General features: G+C 45.9%; 1 protein-coding gene across 4 annotated transcripts in view; it reads left to right on the forward strand.

Annotated features, from left to right (window-relative positions):
* EFHC2 (EF-hand domain containing 2) overlaps window positions 1–16,524 on the forward strand; it is a 95,742-nt gene that overhangs the window by 53,450 nt on the left and 25,768 nt on the right. For all 4 annotated transcript variants that reach the window (XM_019487225.2, XM_006267114.4, XM_059720788.1 and 1 more), the window contains 2 exons: window positions 6,540–6,736; window positions 12,304–12,437. In XM_019487225.2, the coding sequence (XP_019342770.1) occupies window positions 6,540–6,736; window positions 12,304–12,437 (331 nt within the window). The remainder of the gene's footprint in view (window positions 1–6,539; window positions 6,737–12,303; window positions 12,438–16,524) is intronic.

Here is a 16,524-nt window from a genome sequence, read left to right on the forward strand (position 1 = left end):
CCATGACAACCATGGTCCTGGAGCAAGCTGCCTCAGCCAGTTCCTGGGCAAACTCCTGGTCTAGCTCAGGACTTTGGGTGGGAGGTCTGTAATAGACTCTCACCATTGTGTCCCCTGTGCCGTGTTCCCCACGGATTTTAACCCAGAGGGTCTCCAGCCGTCCACCCTGGTCGCCAATATCGGCTTGCAGGGACGCGTAGCTTTCCTTAACATAGAGAGCTACACCCCCGCCCCTTTTCTCTACACGATCCCTCCTGTACAGGGAGGGACAGCTGGAGAACCCAAACTGTACAGCTGGAGAACCCAAACTGATTCATTCATGAGAACATGGCCTTCAGGACCTGATGGACCTTCAGTTTCATTCCTGTGTTCTTAGAAAAGATTTGCCCAGAATGATTATGGTATCTCTGCTGTAGCCAAGACGGTTCTGTTACTTGGACCTAAAAGATTTCTCCACTTAAACTCTGATACAAGCTATTACTATGCATAAATAAACTACCTAGCTTATTGCTCTGTTTGAACATATGCCTGGGAGCAATTAACTCTGGGACAGTAAGTTCTGGAGTTTATTCATGCACAGAATGTATAGCTGGGTGGAATGGGCCCAGCTGGCAGAGAGGCCTGGGGGTAAGTCAGCCTGGGGCTGCTCCCCCTGGCTCAGCGTGCTGCAGAGGGTCTGTCTGGGCTACGAGGAAGCTTCAGTGCAGGGCTAGCCAGCAGGCAGTCCCTGCATTGAAGCACCCTTATGCTCAAGCTGCCCCCTCCAGCATCTACATAAGCGCTGCTGTGGAGTTTTTTACTCTGCAGCAGAGTAGTACTTGTATTTACCAGTACTATCTTGCTGTGGAGTAAATTAGTTTACTCCAGTGTAATAGGGATGCATGTGTAGATGCCGAGATGTTTACTGTGCAGCTAATTAGTCAACTGCACAGTAAATGTCTTGTGTAGATGCACCCAATTATCATTCCTACCAGGTTTGATATCTCAGAAATTTGGTCCAATCCTCTGTCCATATCCGCGTTTTCTGCACCTTCTGGCACAAATACTACTTGTCTGGCATCAGTGAAAAGATCGTGGCCATCTGTGAATATTCTTATTTGTAGGAGGCAGACTTATGTTGCAAGTGGAAGAGTTTCATAGTTTGGATGCAGCACAGCCAGTTATTTCAGCAACCCAGATACTCGGCTCATTGGTAGGGCAGTCCTGGCAGTGAACTGCTAGATTTGCTGCTTGAGTCACTGACAGTGCACTATGTATGGGCAAGCCCTTGAAGAAGTTACTTAGGCCATGGACAGACATTACAACTGTGCCAGTAAATATACCTTTTCCCAGCACAAAAAGTAAGCATACAGGTGTGGAAAAATTACAGTGATTGGACCACAAACTGTTAGCTCTATCTGCCAGCAGCTTTGGTGGAGAGCAGTGCCATGTGCAACACCTCTAATTTCACATAGCAGCATGGGGGTCCCTAGGACCTCCAGTATCCCACAGTCCTCCATTTTCCTTCCACCTCCCTCCAAGGGGTAGGGAAGGAGGGAGAACAACTGGTTCTCTGATGGTACACCCGGTGGTGAGCTGTCAAGCATCCCTGAAGGGATCTTGCTGCTGGAACTACTTAAGCAGTCCTGGACCTCCCAGGGACTGCTTAGGGGGTGTGGGGTATGCCTGGGACTGGCAGAGATGAGGAGAGCAGTTCTCTTTTCTTCTGCCATCTCTTTGACCTCTGCAATGTGTGTGTGTGTGCGTGTGAGGGGAGAGGAGGAAGGAGGTGCTGACATGGGCATTTGCTGCTTTTCAGCAGCTGCTAGTAGATCATTGCCAGCCTGCCCCCTTCCCTGGCAGAGGAGAGTACAAGCTGTCAATAATTGGATTCACTTTGGGGAGAGGGATGCAAGCAGCAGCCTTCTATTGCCTCTCGGGCTGGAGAGCTTGCCTTTGAGGTGATATGGTACCATTCTCACCACATTTTGAGGGGGCTTTGGAAATTCTTGGCACTCAGATTAAACCCCTGTCCGTACTCTTGCCTTACGGTTTTTGACCCTTTGTAATGTACTGTATATTCCATGACCTGCACCTGTATCCTTCTGCGTATGGTGTCTGATAACACATGGTTTCTGTGCTGCTGAAGGATATGAAAGGGGTTTAGGATTGCAGCTCTCTTTGTGCCTGAGGATACTGAGGGTGTTTCCCCATGAGCATGCACATGAAGGGGCGTGCATGTTTCCTGTGGGACAAATAGCAGCAACACGTATATTTGCACCACTGTTATTTGTCCTTGGGGCATGCCCCTGCACATGCACTCTGGTAGGTGGCAAGGTGTAGCAGGTTCGAGCCACAAGTGCAGCCATTATGCCCCTGGTGGCCCTGTGACCCCTGCCCAGCTCAGTCTCTTTTATGGCCTTCCCTTGATTACTTGATTGCCATGCCTTGTTCTTATTATAGATTAGATAAGGGAGGCTGTGCACAGGCCTTAGAGTGAGCCTTAGTCCACTTGTCATATCCCTGGGTCCCTCTTGGATCCTCAGTTGCCTGGATTCAACCCTTAAGCTCTATAGCCCCTCTCGCCTGACTTGTGCTCCTGCCGGGCCCCTGGAGCTTTAAGGGCTACATCTGTATCTATGCTCTTCCAAGGCATCCGTAGCCTTAAGGGCTCACTGCATGGCTCTGTTTTCCTCCCCTAGACCACACTCCAAGCCTAATGGGTGTTCTGTCTCTTTGATGTTTGTACATGCGGCCCCCTTTGGGCCCTCAGACCCCCTTGTCCCCTACATAGTCTCCTTCTGAGCTTTTGGGCTGCTTGCCCCATGAGCATCCCCTCCTCCAGGCTCTCTGACCCCCTGGTGCTGCACACAGCTCCTCCTCCAGGCTCTCCGACTCCCTGGTCTGGTTTAGCCCATTCAAGGCTCATGGACCATCTGATCCGGATCTCAGCCTTTCCTAAACTGCTGGACTCCTTATTGGGCCCCACTCTCAGTCTGAAGGCACCTGAATTACTGGCCATCTAAATAGGCCTTGAGCCAGCCATGCAGGGCTCAAGGCTAAACAAGCAGCATAACACCAAACCTCCTGGCGGACACCTCAACCCTCTAGGGACTTAACATAAACAAAAGCCACTTGCCTGTAAAAGCCCACTTCCCAGGCCTGCAGAGTCATTCAGTATAATTCAGGTCCCTTCAGGAGCCCTGCTGCATGGTGCATCCAGGAGCTCCTCACTGCATGGTGGCTGGGGAGAGACAACCTGACCAGTGCAGGCTCTGGGCTTATACAGCTCCAGCCTGAGCCTTCTGGTCAGGTGAGTCTCTCGTTAGCTCTCCTCTGCCACCTGCAAGCTCTCAGGCTGCTTGCTCTCTTGAAGGAGAGGCACATCCCCCAGGGCCCTGCTACACAAGGGAACCCAGGCCGGGTAGGGGAGGCTGGGGGCAGCACCTGGGGTGGCCCCAGCAGCCTTACCTGGAGTCCTGGGAGCCTTCTAGGGCAGCAGTGGTGCCAAACCAGCTACTTGGAGCCTGGCCGGTAGCCAGAGTGTGGCTCTGGCCAACCAGGCTCTGGTTTCTGGTGGTGCACGCTTCTGCCACGTGCGCCACACCACTTTTTTTGCAGCATTTTTTTTTTTTATACCGGGATCTCCCGGTGTAAAAAAAAACCCCTGCCCCACTGCAATCAGCGGAGCAGTGCATGGGTGTACATGCACTGTGAGCAGTTTGTAGCACTTCAAATGGCTTTGACGCGCCACAAACTGTATGTGCATGCTTGTGGGGATCCACCCTGAGGATTCAGGTATGGTTCCTAAAATACTCTGGGCCAAAGAACTAGAACTAGCGTGCACTGAGGGGGGGGAGGGTGTTCCAACAATTGAATATCCATGGCAGGAGCACTCTAAAAATTCTTTACGGTGAGGGTTGACAAAATATGGAATGGGCTTCCATGGGAGGTGATGCTTTCCCCTACCTTGGGGGTGTTCAAAAGGAGATTAGACAAGCACCTGGCTGGGGTTACTTGACCCTAGCCATCTTTGCTGCCCAGAGCAGGGGGTTGGACTTGATGATCTAATAGATCCCTTCCGAACCTAGAAATCTATGAACTCTAAGTTGGGCATGTGGAAGTTAAGTGTAAGACTCCAAAGGCAATAATTGAAAAGATAGAAGAGTAGATGAAACACTGAGAAGAGCCTATGTGGAATGAAAATGGAAGGAGGTCAAGAACTTCGGTGCAGATTGAGGGTATGAAGGGAAGGCAGGCATTTGGGCAGCAGCTGGAAATGCAAGAGAGTACAAGGAAGTAAGTTTCTGAGTTTTGCAGAGAGGATGCACATGTTCAATTAAAGAGATATAAGTATACATGAAAAGTAGGAAATACTGAGGAAGCTTCTTATTTTAGGTGTAGAGATATATGTAGGTGGTAAGGCCAAGAAAAGGGCGCTAGCCAAGAGAACCAAGACTAGGAATGAGAGGAAAGGGTGGTAGAGACCGCAGATTGGAGAGGAGGGGGCACACAGGTGCAGGAATTAGAGGAGTGTGAGGACAGGAAGTAGGGGAGATAGAATTTGATATGAAGAAGGAAAAGCTATAGGAAAAGCTATATATATATATATATATATATATATCTCCCTTATTTTTTCTCCATACAGCTCCTCATAGTTACAGGGTAGAAGTACCTCAGGTTATAAATAATACTGTAAATTGTATTTAAAATGTAAAATTTTGTGCATCGTGAGGCACTTTTGAAAAGAGGGCAACATGTAAAGCTTTAGTTCCCTATGCTGGAGACCATAACCCATTTTTCATCCTGCATAATAATAAGCAAGCAGCTGTACAAACACCTGCAAGCAGTGATCAATCTCAATGGGAATGTGTTTTGTTGGTGTTTTATTTTGTGTTTTGAGGTGGCTGCTTGTAGATTTCCATTGACGTAGCTCAGCAGCTCTCATTGTCAGGTCCATCCCCGTAGTGGGGTGCCTTATTTTGCTCTCTTTTTTCCCTTACACTACTTTTATACATTAAAATGTTAGACAAATATTATGAAAATATTTTTTTTCATTTAAATCCAAAAGGTGAGGGAACACCTAGCAGCAACATTGAAATTCCAACTTGCAGTACCCAGTTGTGTTCAAGTAATGCAGCCATCGTCCAAACTGTAGGATCTAAAGTTTTGTATGCGCTGCAACACTGAGGTGAAAAGGAATGTGTTGAAATCAGGGTGTCCATCCTTAACACTGAATTTTCATGCTATGGTGACTTTAAGTTAGACTCTGGCCATTACCTTAATGTATTTTTGTCTTCCACTTTTATGATGTTAGTAAAGCAATTAAGAAAGACATCTGATCCAAACTCCAGTTTAATAAGTAGTTTGGGTTTCACATTCACTTATAATTTTGACTATAAATGGCCTTTTATTACACTGCCCATCAGCCTTTTATTGGACTTACATCATTACATAATATGTAAGGCATCATTAAATGTTACAAAAGTATGCTTTTTGGCTTTTGGTTTGGAAGTTCAAATATAAACAGGAAATGAACCCCAGGCACTTTGGAGTTGGTGCAGTGCACATTTAACATAGCAACCTATCTTGACAAAACAAAACGTTTGACTAACTGTTTTCTAGAGCATGGTAAATGTGATGCAGATCTGCTGCATGTGGCAGAAACATACTAAATCAATTGAAAGGCAACCCCTTCCTTTTAAAGTTTGACATGCTATTTGCTTTAACTTTACAAGCAGTGGTACACATTCTGCTCTGCTTGCACTTGTGCTTGGTTCTTGGACATGCTTTACGGTATTAAATCCTTTCCTTATCAGTCCTGCAGAACCCTTGCACACCATGTGTCATTTCTATTGCTGTGATTAAAATCATTATACATGAAGAGATAATTGCTGTTTATGATCCAGCTTACAAAAGTAATAATGGATGAGAGTTTTCATTGGGATTTATTTATTTTTGATGTTAACAGTTCCAAGATAATTGCATGCATCTTCTGCTTCTCAAGGGTCAAGGTGTCCTTCCCAGCACTGGATTATTGGGACCATGAGAAGAGGAAAAGTTCTGTTCCTTTTTAAAAACAAAAAGAGGGGAGGAGGACAGGACATGTCTTTCATAGATTCCATGGATCTATACAATTTACTTACTGGTCTGGGCAGTAGTATAGACCAGAGATGGGCAATCTGTTCTGACTGTGGGCTGCAATGTCCCGTCCCGGATCAGAGGTGGGTTGGTGGGCACTGGGGCCCAGCTACTGCCACCACTGCTTGTTTCTGTGGTGGCACAGGAAAAGCACTTACAGTTGAAGCCTCCCCCTGCTCCTTCCCCACCAAATGCTGCCAAAACCCCATGTCCATGGCTAGATCCAGTGGTTCTGTGGGCTGGATCCATCCTGTGAACCATAGGTTTCTGACCCCTGATATAGGATGTTCTTTAAAAAACAGGAGTATGGAGTACACTATGAAACAGGAAACTCGAGGACAAATTCTATTATTTAAAAACAAAACAGCTCGTTTTTCCAAGCAAAGCACAGTTGATTATTTCCAATTCTGTTCCCACAGGGATATTAGGTGGGAAGTTCTTAGAAAGAGGTCGCATTAAGAAGCCTGGGCAGGAGCTCTTTAAAAGTGAGCCATCTGAGTACTACGCAGCTCAGGATCTATTTGTTGGAGCCAGAGTTTGTTTCCATGGTCACAACTTTCTGTTGGTCGATGCTGATGAGTATGCTTTCAACTATATGGAGAAGCATGCAAATGAGGTGAACCAAGCTTTTTTTCTTTTTACTTTACTTTGCCTTTCAAGACCATGAATTCTGTTTCTTAAGTATATAACAGTTTTACAATCCAGTTGCTTCATACACACTGAACTGTCATTATTTAATCAGATTATAGCTTTCATGTAACATCTCTGAACAATTTGCCTTGTAATATCCCAAATTCACTTTGCAGCTGAGGATTCAAGCTTACTTTTAATTCTTTTTCATTATACTCTGCAGATGCTGACATTTCTTTCAGACAGAAAAACAGTAATTAGTGAGGGGCATGGGGGGCAGGGGGAAAGCCTGGTGATAGATACTTTACTGCACCAGTTAAATTTGCACACAGTGAAGATAAAGGGGTTGAAGCTAATCAAAACCACAAAGGTATACAGTAGTTGTTATGGCTGCATCTTCCCACAGCTGTTGTTATGTGAGGTCAGTGGCAGAAACAGTAACTCAATGGGAAGGATATAAAAACAAGCTGTAACAAAGAATTTAAGAAGAGGGTGGGGGAGGAGGATGGCCATTGTTCTCTTTTGTATGTAGTGCAGAACTGTTTTGCTGAAATGGTGACAAAGTTATGGATGCACATTTGGGACCTTTTCTCTAAATTTATTTTCAAAAATCATTCTGAAATGCATATTATTATTATTCTAAACTCCATCCTAGGAATCTGTACAGTTAGGATCCAGGAACTTCTGAGTTGTGATACTGGCTCTGCCACTGACTTGCTGTATGACTTTGAGCCTCTTGCTAGGTCTGAATGTCCCTTTAATATTAAGGGCAGGCAGTATTAAAGACAGGTAGGACTCCACTACAGGAAGTGTTAACCTTCATTGCCTGTAGTGGTGGTCCAGGAAACTGTGCTTCAGGTACCTGCACTGGGTGCTTCCGGATGAGTGTGGACATGTGGTGTGCGGCGCTGCAAACCTGTCTGCAGCACCACATGCTGCACACGCCACACATACAGGCATTGCCCATGCTGCTAGTTTACAGTGTGGGGGTTTGCAGCGTGGAAGATCCCAGTGTCAAAAAAAACCACTCCTAAAAAAATGGGGTGGTGCATGTGGTGGCAGTGCGCACCACCCAAAACCGGAGACTGGTCTCCAGAGCCACACTTTGGCTGCTGGCCAGGCTTCCTGATGCAGGAGCTCTGCAGCTGCAGCTCCTGAAGGTCCCCAGGATCCCAGGTAAGGCTGCTGGGGCCAGCGCAGTTGCTGGCTCCAGCCTCCCCTACCCCACCTGGGGCAATGTGCCAGAATGAGCATGGCATGGATGTTCCCCAGGGACAAGTAGCAGCCAATACAAAGTGTGGAGTGCTAATTGTCCCCAGGGAGACACATTCTTGCTTGTGGGATGTGCCCACTGAGTTGTGTTTTCTCGAGAACTACCGTTTTTCACTGGAGTTGGGGAGAGGGGGAATAAGACTATGCTTCATTGCCCTTTAACAAGAACCAGCATTACCTTTCAACCTTGTATCCAAGGCTTTATGGAGCAGGGAGGGGCTGCAGAAATCATAGTCTGGGTTCAATCTGTTCCCCACTTATCTATTTTCTGAATGGGAAGCAACAAGAGAAGCAGCTGCATAAGGATTTTGCCATGTGGGAGCCCAGATCCAAGATGCTGGTAACTCTTAACACAGTCTTGCAGGTAGAAAAGATGGAAGTTCTCATTCTGTTATGCAGCTGTAGTAAAAGTAGAAAATACAGTCCTCAGTGCCCTGAGCCACAGGCATTATTCTCTTGTTTGATGTGATCAGGATTTCATCTGCTCATCTTTGTAAATTTAAGAATACTAACCCAGTCTGGCCCACTCAGGGCACATCTACACAAGATGCTTTACTGTGCATTAAACTAATCTAATGCACAGTAAAGTGTTACTGTCTACATATGTTCAGGACTTACTGCACATTAAATTAATTTAATATGCTGTTTGCTAGTACCAATACATACAAGTACTAGATAAATGGCGCATTAGCTAATGCACCATAGCACACATGTAGATGCTGACTGGGAGCAATTTGGGGCCCACTGCTGCCTGGCTAAGCCCCAACGTGGGGGGAGCTGTGCTAGCTGCAGGTGCAGCTGTCTATCTGCCACATGGGGATTGGGATGGGTCCCGATCCCCACATGGCCGGGATAGCTGTGCCAGCTGCAGGTGCAGCTGTCTCCCTGCTGTGTGGGGTTCGGGATGGGTCCTGGTCCCCATGTGGCTGCCAGAGTTGTGTTGGCTGCTGGAGCAGCTATCTCCCCACCACAGGATGATCCCCACATGGTGGAGAGACAGTTGGCCTTGAAGCCAGTACAGTTCTCCTCTTGATTGAGACTAGCCCCTGTGCCCCCTGCCAGCCCCCTGGGCTGGCACCCAGGGAAGCCTGGAGCTCCCCCTGGCAGCTGCAGGGAGGTGGGGGGCAGAGTAGGGCAAGAGCAGCTCTGGATTGGGTTGCTTCTGTCAGGTGCAGTTTGCTCTAGACAGGAGCATGTGCGAAGATGTGTGCTCAGGAGCACATTAATGAGCTTGAATTTTCTGTGTAGGTAATTCAGGCACATTAATTACACATGTAGACTTGCCCTCAGTGAAGGAAGGATTATTTGTTTGCATGGTGTTTGTTGTGGTTAAAAAGCTGTAATGGCTGAAAATTACAATTAAGAAAGTTAAGCTATATACATTACATCTTTTTCCCCTCTGTGATGTGTGTACTCCTAGTATTATGAAAACCGAATTAGGTTCCAAAATATACAGTGCACCATTGAACTATAAATGTTCTTTGAAGCTGTTTGCATTCGATTAACTCCTAAGCAAATAAATGAGAACTTAGTTTTTCAGGCTGAGTAAATTTATATATTACCAATGTAGAATCTACAGGAAGTGAATAAGAAATGACAACAAAATTCTTCTTTTAAAACAAATTTTAATTGTTTTGAAAGAATTGAATTATTTTTGCAGCTAAGATTTTGAAAGAAATTATGAGAATAAGGTTTAGTTTTCCACTGATGGCCGGATGTTTTATGTATGTCATTTGAATACTGAATGTTAGGATTATGTATACTTATTCTTCACAGTGGCTCAGTTGGAGATGAATAGAGATGAAAAAATAGACCTTCAGAAAGGTTTTATGATTAGTCTCAACCTTGCTATTTTTTAAATCAATGTTTTTTTCTCACCATTGCTTTTGCATTCATATCCTTTGACAACTTTTTACATTACTACCTATTTTTAAAGCTGGTCAACATTTTCATGACAGTGATTTTTCTGTTTGAATATACCATTTTGTGGAGACCGTGGAATTTAATTTTGATGGAATTGTGTTTTAGAAACAAAGTAGATGAAGTATTTTAAGGAAACATTCCTTTTTGCTGTTAGTTTCATATTGATTTACTCTTATATCACTTTTTAAATTAAGTAAAGCCTGAATTAAAAAAAAACTTCATTTTTTTTCAAAAAGAAAATGTAATTGTTACAAAATGAAAATTCTTTTCAAATTTAATTCATGGGGAATTTCAACATTTGACGCCCCCCCCCTCCCCTCCCCTCCCTCAACTGCAAGTTTGGAACAAAAACAAAATTTTAAGGTGCAGAATTTCCTGTCAAGGAGAAATTCTTGTTCCCACAAAGCTCTACCTATTTTAGTTAGGTTCAGAAAGGATATTTTTCTAGCAGGCAGTAAATTCTCCTTGGAAAATCATCAACTTTGAAACAGTCCAAGTGAAAAACTACTGAAGTCTTCTGTTCTGTGCACATTGGGTTAATCCTGTTCCCATAAAAGTCAAAGTTCTGATAGACGCAGATGCAGGATCATAAAAAAAACAGCCTAAGACTATTTAGAAAGCCTAGCCGCAGCACTTAAAAGTGACAAAATCAGAAGCTGTACCTAATAGGTAGGGGGTTAACCTCTTTCTGCTCAGATTCCCCCATGTGGAGTAATGAGTAACAGCTCGGAATTAAATACCTATTTAAACTCAGAGGTGATGTAGGGAGCAATTTAAAAGTACCTCGGAGAGAAGACAGGTTACTGAAGAGATAGAGATCCTTTTCTAGCTGGTAGAGGGCTGATCTTCAGCTTAATTTATTTTTGATTCTATTTTTTTAGAATATTTTTGGTGGGGAGGCATGGGTGACTGGTGCCTCCTGAGTCTGGCAGGGCACCCGCAGATGCCACCAGCGGGATCAGTGGCAGTGGCTCTGTCAGGGGAGGAGGGGCACATGCCCCCCCCACATGTTGCCTATGTGGGGAGGTGCAGGGGGATGGAGGGATGGTACAAATTGTGTGCTTGCAAACTCAAACAAATAATGATTTTGGAAGAAAACAGATTTTAAACAAATATATTGTTTGTTGGAAGACACTTTTGTTGCCAGGCTAGCTGATGTATTCCATCACCTAACATGCTACTGTTGTGTTGTACAACGTATTGGAGACAGTTTTGTCATGGTCAGCCACAATCACTTATGCCATAAATCCAGGTGGTTCTGAATCCCATGAATGGAAGTTAGTTGGAGCTATTGATCAGTCATTACATTTAGATCCCTTTATGCAGCTCTGTTAGAAGAGCTTTGAACTAGTGTGATGTAAAGAGGCCTCAGTGTAACTGAGATTTAGGGCAAATGCCTTTTGCAGGTAGGTCCTTAATATGTAAGTGTCATCTAATTTTAGTTTATGCTTCTGAAAACAGCATTGTGCTCTGAATGGGAGGGAGCCATTTTCAGCCTGCTCATTGTACTTCAAATATTATGGAGCATTGCATATCTTACTACCTGTCAACTTGACTCAGTGACTCTTAAATTATTTTTATTTTTTGTTAACCCCCCATCTCCCAAAACCCTAACAACATGCCCCAAAACCCCCAAATGTATCTTTGCTGACAGTACATTTTTAAGGGTAGCAAACATGCCTGCGTTTAACATAGCACAACTGAATATTGGGTTGACACTTGACTGTTTAAAAGTTTCAAAAGTATGTTTAAGTCTATTTATTATAACGGTCTAATCAGGAAGAAGACCACTGGTGGACAGGAGTGTTCATCTTGCATTTTGGTAGAAATTGATCCTAGTAATATAACCTGTGATGAGTCCAGTGTGAGGGACAATGTTATAAGATTGAGCATGTAGCCTGAAACTGGTTGTTCACCAGAGGTAAAGGTGACATGTGCTTTGTTTTAATTTTATTAAATGTATTAATTCAGGATTAGGTGGCATGTACTGAAAGATGAGGATAAAAGTGACTTTTAGACCTTTGCTTTACAATGTTTCTGCTTTGACTTTGCATTGAAGACATATTGAGCATCATATTAAGTAGAGAAAATGTAAGCCTTCTGAAGGCTATGCCAGCTGATTACCTTTATTTAATTTCAGTAATTTTTCATTAAAAAAAAGAGTAAATTTTCTCAGCACTTGATTTTTTTCCCCTCAGAGTCATGAAGAAGATACTATTTGTATCTGAAATGAGAAAATAATACCATGATAATATTTAGCAGTTATATAGCATCCTGAATCTGCACAATGCCATATGTACATTAACTAAGTAGTGACTTTTTTCTATGTAATACATTTTTCTTCTTTTCCCCATTCAGTTTTCTATGGCTGACATCAACATCATCCTAAACAAACTAAAAGCTATTGGAGAACCCAGTTCCAGAGAAATCAAGCAAATTTTTGCAGCCACTGACCCTGAACACACCAAGATGATTGAATATGATTCTTTTAGGTAAGAACAATAGACTCTCCATTTAAGTTTTTGTTTAAGACCATTTCAAGGAAATGACCAGAGCACCAATATCAACATCAGCGTAAATAATTTTTGGTCTTTACTGTTGCATATTTACTAACAGATGATGTACATTTGTTTGCAGTAGTTGTAGGATTTTGTGTAAAATGCAATACACAGAAGGGTTTCAAGTGAAATTTAAAGGCAAGGATGTGACTGGCTGAGAAGGAAGGAGCACAAGACTTTTAAATAGATCTGACAGTACAAATGAACCTATGGCTTCTCTGTCTGACTTGTAGAAGAGGAGGCAGAGAAGACTATTGCTGAAACTGCATCAACTGGAAAGTATATTCATAGATTCATAGATGCTAGGGTAGGAAGGGACCTCAACAGATCATCAAGTCCGACCCCCTGCCTAGGCAGGAAAGGGTGCTGGGGTTAGATGACCCCAGCCAGATGCCTATCCAGCCTTCTCTAAAAGACCCCCAGGGTAGGGGAGAGTACCAGCTCCCTTGGAAGCCCATTCCAAATTTTGGCCACCCTTACCATGAAAAAGTATTTCCTGATATCTAGCCTAAATCTGCTCTCTGTCAGTTTGTGACCATTGTTCCTTGTTACCCCAAGAGGTGCCCTGGTGAACAGAGCATCTCCAATCCCTTGCTGTGCCCCACTAATGAATTTGTTGGCGGCCACAAGATCACCTCTCAGCCTTCTCTTGCACAGGCTGAAGAGGTCCAGGTCCCTCAGTCTCTCCTCATAGGGCTTGTCGTGTAAGCCCCTGACCATACGAGTGGCCCTCCTCTGGACTCTCTCGAGTCTATCAACATCCTTCTGGAAGTACGGCAGCCAAAACTGGACTCAGTACTCCAACTGCGGTCTGACCAATGCTGCATAGAGGGGAAGTATCACCTCCGTGGATCTATTTGTCATACATCTGCTGATGCATGATAAAGTGCAGTTAGCTTTGCTGATGATTTCATCACACTGACGACTCATGTTTGTCTTGGAGTCCACTATGACTCCGAGATCCCTTTCCGCTTCTGTGCTGCTGAGAGGGTTACTTCCCAGCCAGTAGGTGTGCTGGAAATTTTTGTGCCCTAGGTGCAGCACTCTGCATTTGTCCTTGTTGCACTGCATCCTATTTTGTACTGCCCACTTTTCTAACCTGTCCAGGTCTGCCTGCAATTGTTCTCTACCCTCCGGAGTGTGCACTTCACCCGACAATTTAGTATCGTCCGCAAACTTGGACAGAGTACACTTTACACCCACATCCAAGTCACTGATGAAGATATTGAAGAGTACAGGCCCAAGGACTGAACCCTGCAGGACCCACGTCCTTCCAGGTCGATACCAACCCATCTACTACCACTCTCTGGGTGCAACTGCTAAGCCAATTTGCCACCCACTGGACTGTGTAAACATCTATGTTGCAGCCTCTTAATTTATTTATGAGAATAGGATGAGATACCGTATCAAAGACCTTGCTAAAGTCCAAGAAAACGACATCCACCTCTACTCCTGTGTCTAAGCATTTTGTGACCATGTCATAAAACGAAACAAGATTGGTCAGGCATGATCTACCTTCTGCAAATCCATGCGGGTTTCCCTGCTGCATGATTTTTCCCACTGGATTCGCACAAATATGATCCTTCATAATCTTTTCAAAGACCTTTCTAAGGATGGAGGTGAGACTGGCTGGCCTATAATTACTCAGATCCTCCTTCCTCCCCTTCTTGAAAATAGGGACCACACTGGCCCCTTTCCATTCCTCCGGAACCTGACCCGAGCAACACAAGTGCTCAAACAGCTGTGCCAGTGGTTCTGCTGTGACACCGGCCAATTCCTTCAGTACTCTTGGATGTAGCTCATCTGGGCCTGCTGACTTGAACACATCCAGTCTATCCAAGTGACTCGGCACCAAGTCAACGTCGACAGTTGGTGGGCTGGTGTCCCTCTGATGCCCATCTACGATCCCATTAGGAGACTTATCTTGAGCCCTGTTCAGGAACACTGAGGCAACTGGAGGCTGGGGTCCTCCTAAAAGATGCTCTGGTACCTGACCAGAGCATTTCTATGGCTGCCCTTTGCCTTGGTGCTGAAGCACGCTGCCTCCACGTGTGGGGCAGCCTGGTGCAGTGCAGGCTGCATGGATCCCCCGGCGCCATCCGACTTAAGTAAGGGACTGGCAGTAGGGGGGACTGAAGCGGGGGGGGGAGCTAAAGGGTTGCAGGGGACTGTGGGTGTAGGTGGGAGGCTGCTCAGGAGGGGTGGGTCCCCTGCCTGCCCCCCTGCACAGCCCACAGCACCCCCCCCCCACAGCAGCAGCAGCCATTGGGGTGCTCGGGGCCCTCCTGGCAAAGCCCCCCTGCAGCACAGGGCAGAGTGGCTTGGCCACAGCCACCTGGCATCCAGTGCTGCCTGTGCCTATATTGCAGGGGCCCGGGGAAGGTCAGCACAGGGCCATGCACCTTTGGGCAGCTCCAGCCCACTTGGGCTGATAACCAGGGCCCTGCACTGCTCACGGGAACCTCCTGTCGTGCCCAGCTAGGTCCTGTGTGCATGGAACTGACCTGGCCCAATGGTGCACGGGGTTCATGCATACAAGACCCAGCCTGGCACAACACCTGGTCCCCGCAAGTGGCATGGGGCCCTGGGTGATAGCCCAAGCGGCCTAGAGCTGCCCAAAGGTACACAGCTCTGTGCTGAGCTGGGCCGGGCCCATGTGATTTGGCACAGGCAGTGCTGGGTACCAGGTGGCTGGGGCCGAGCTGCATTGCCCTGGGCCGTGGTGGGGCTTTGCCTGGAGGGCCCCAAGCACCTCAATGGCTGCTGTTGCTGTGGAGGGGCGCATCAGGGCACTTTTGGGGGGGGCAGTCTATATGCTGTGCAGGGGGGCTGCACCCTGTGGGGGGGGCAGGGGACCCACCCCTCCTAAGCAGCACTCCCCACAGTCCCCCCACACCCACAGTCCCCCACAGTCCCCACGCCCCCCCCATACCCACCTGCATCTCTCCACACCCTTTTCTACCCTGCACTTGCAAACCCCACATCCTCCCATCACACACCCAGCATGCTCAGCTGCCAGACAAATTGAGACCTGCTGGCAGAAGCTGTGGCTGCAGGGGCATCTGTCCCCACATCCTGGTTAGTGAAGATGTCAGGTAGAGCTCTAAGTGCTCTATGGTAAGAAAACCAAAGGCAAACAGGAAAACATATAGGTATTTAGAATTAATTTTATTATGATGATAGAGATGCTGATAGGCTTCCATATTTCTTTAACACTGTAGATATATCAATAAAACATTGCCCAACTGATCTCTGTCTCTTGCTCTCTCTGTCTCTGTCTCTGTCTCTCTCTCTCTCTCTATATATATATGTATAGTAGTCTTTTGTTTTAATTGTGGAAGAACATGGATTTTGGGGTATTTTACAGAGAGACTTTGGGATTTTTTTATCAGGGGTTTTTCAGTTTTCAAATAGGGAATATCAGAAGGGGTCAGGGGAGCTCTAATTGTTCTATGATAAAAAAAACAAAAGCAAACTTCAAAACATAGATATTTAGAACTTATTTTATTACAATGATAGAGACACTGGTAGGCTTCCAAACTGCTTTAACATTGTAAATATAGCAATAAAGCAACATCCAATTGATCTCTTCCTGTGTGTGTGTGTGTGTGTGTGTGTGTGTGTGTGTGTGTGTATTGGTATCTAGGGACACTAGCTCCTTGTGCCAGCTGGACGGCTGAAGCAGCCTTAACTGAGAGTTTCCTGCACCCTCTACCCACTTCAGCAGTCTGGCAGTGGGGGCTGCTGCCTGGCTATGACCTGCTACCACATACAAAAGCATGTGGCTCCAAGGCTGTGCTCCTGCCAGACCTGGATGGGGACTGCGTGGCTGCAGCAGAGGCATCTGCACCTCTGGGCCATTTGCCAGTGGGCTGTGGCTGCACAGTTGGCCTTTGTGCGGCACTGCTGCCATGTGTGCCACCACCCTGCCATCTGGGCAGCTATTGCCCAGACGTTCTCAGTGTGGTGGCCTGCTTTGAACTGTCAAAGCATGTCCTCCTGGCCCCTAGTGGCCAGGAGG

The sequence above is a fragment of the Alligator mississippiensis genome, chromosome 1, assembly GCF_030867095.1.
Source record: "Alligator mississippiensis isolate rAllMis1 chromosome 1, rAllMis1, whole genome shotgun sequence".
NCBI classification, from domain to species: domain Eukaryota; kingdom Metazoa; phylum Chordata; order Crocodylia; family Alligatoridae; genus Alligator; species Alligator mississippiensis.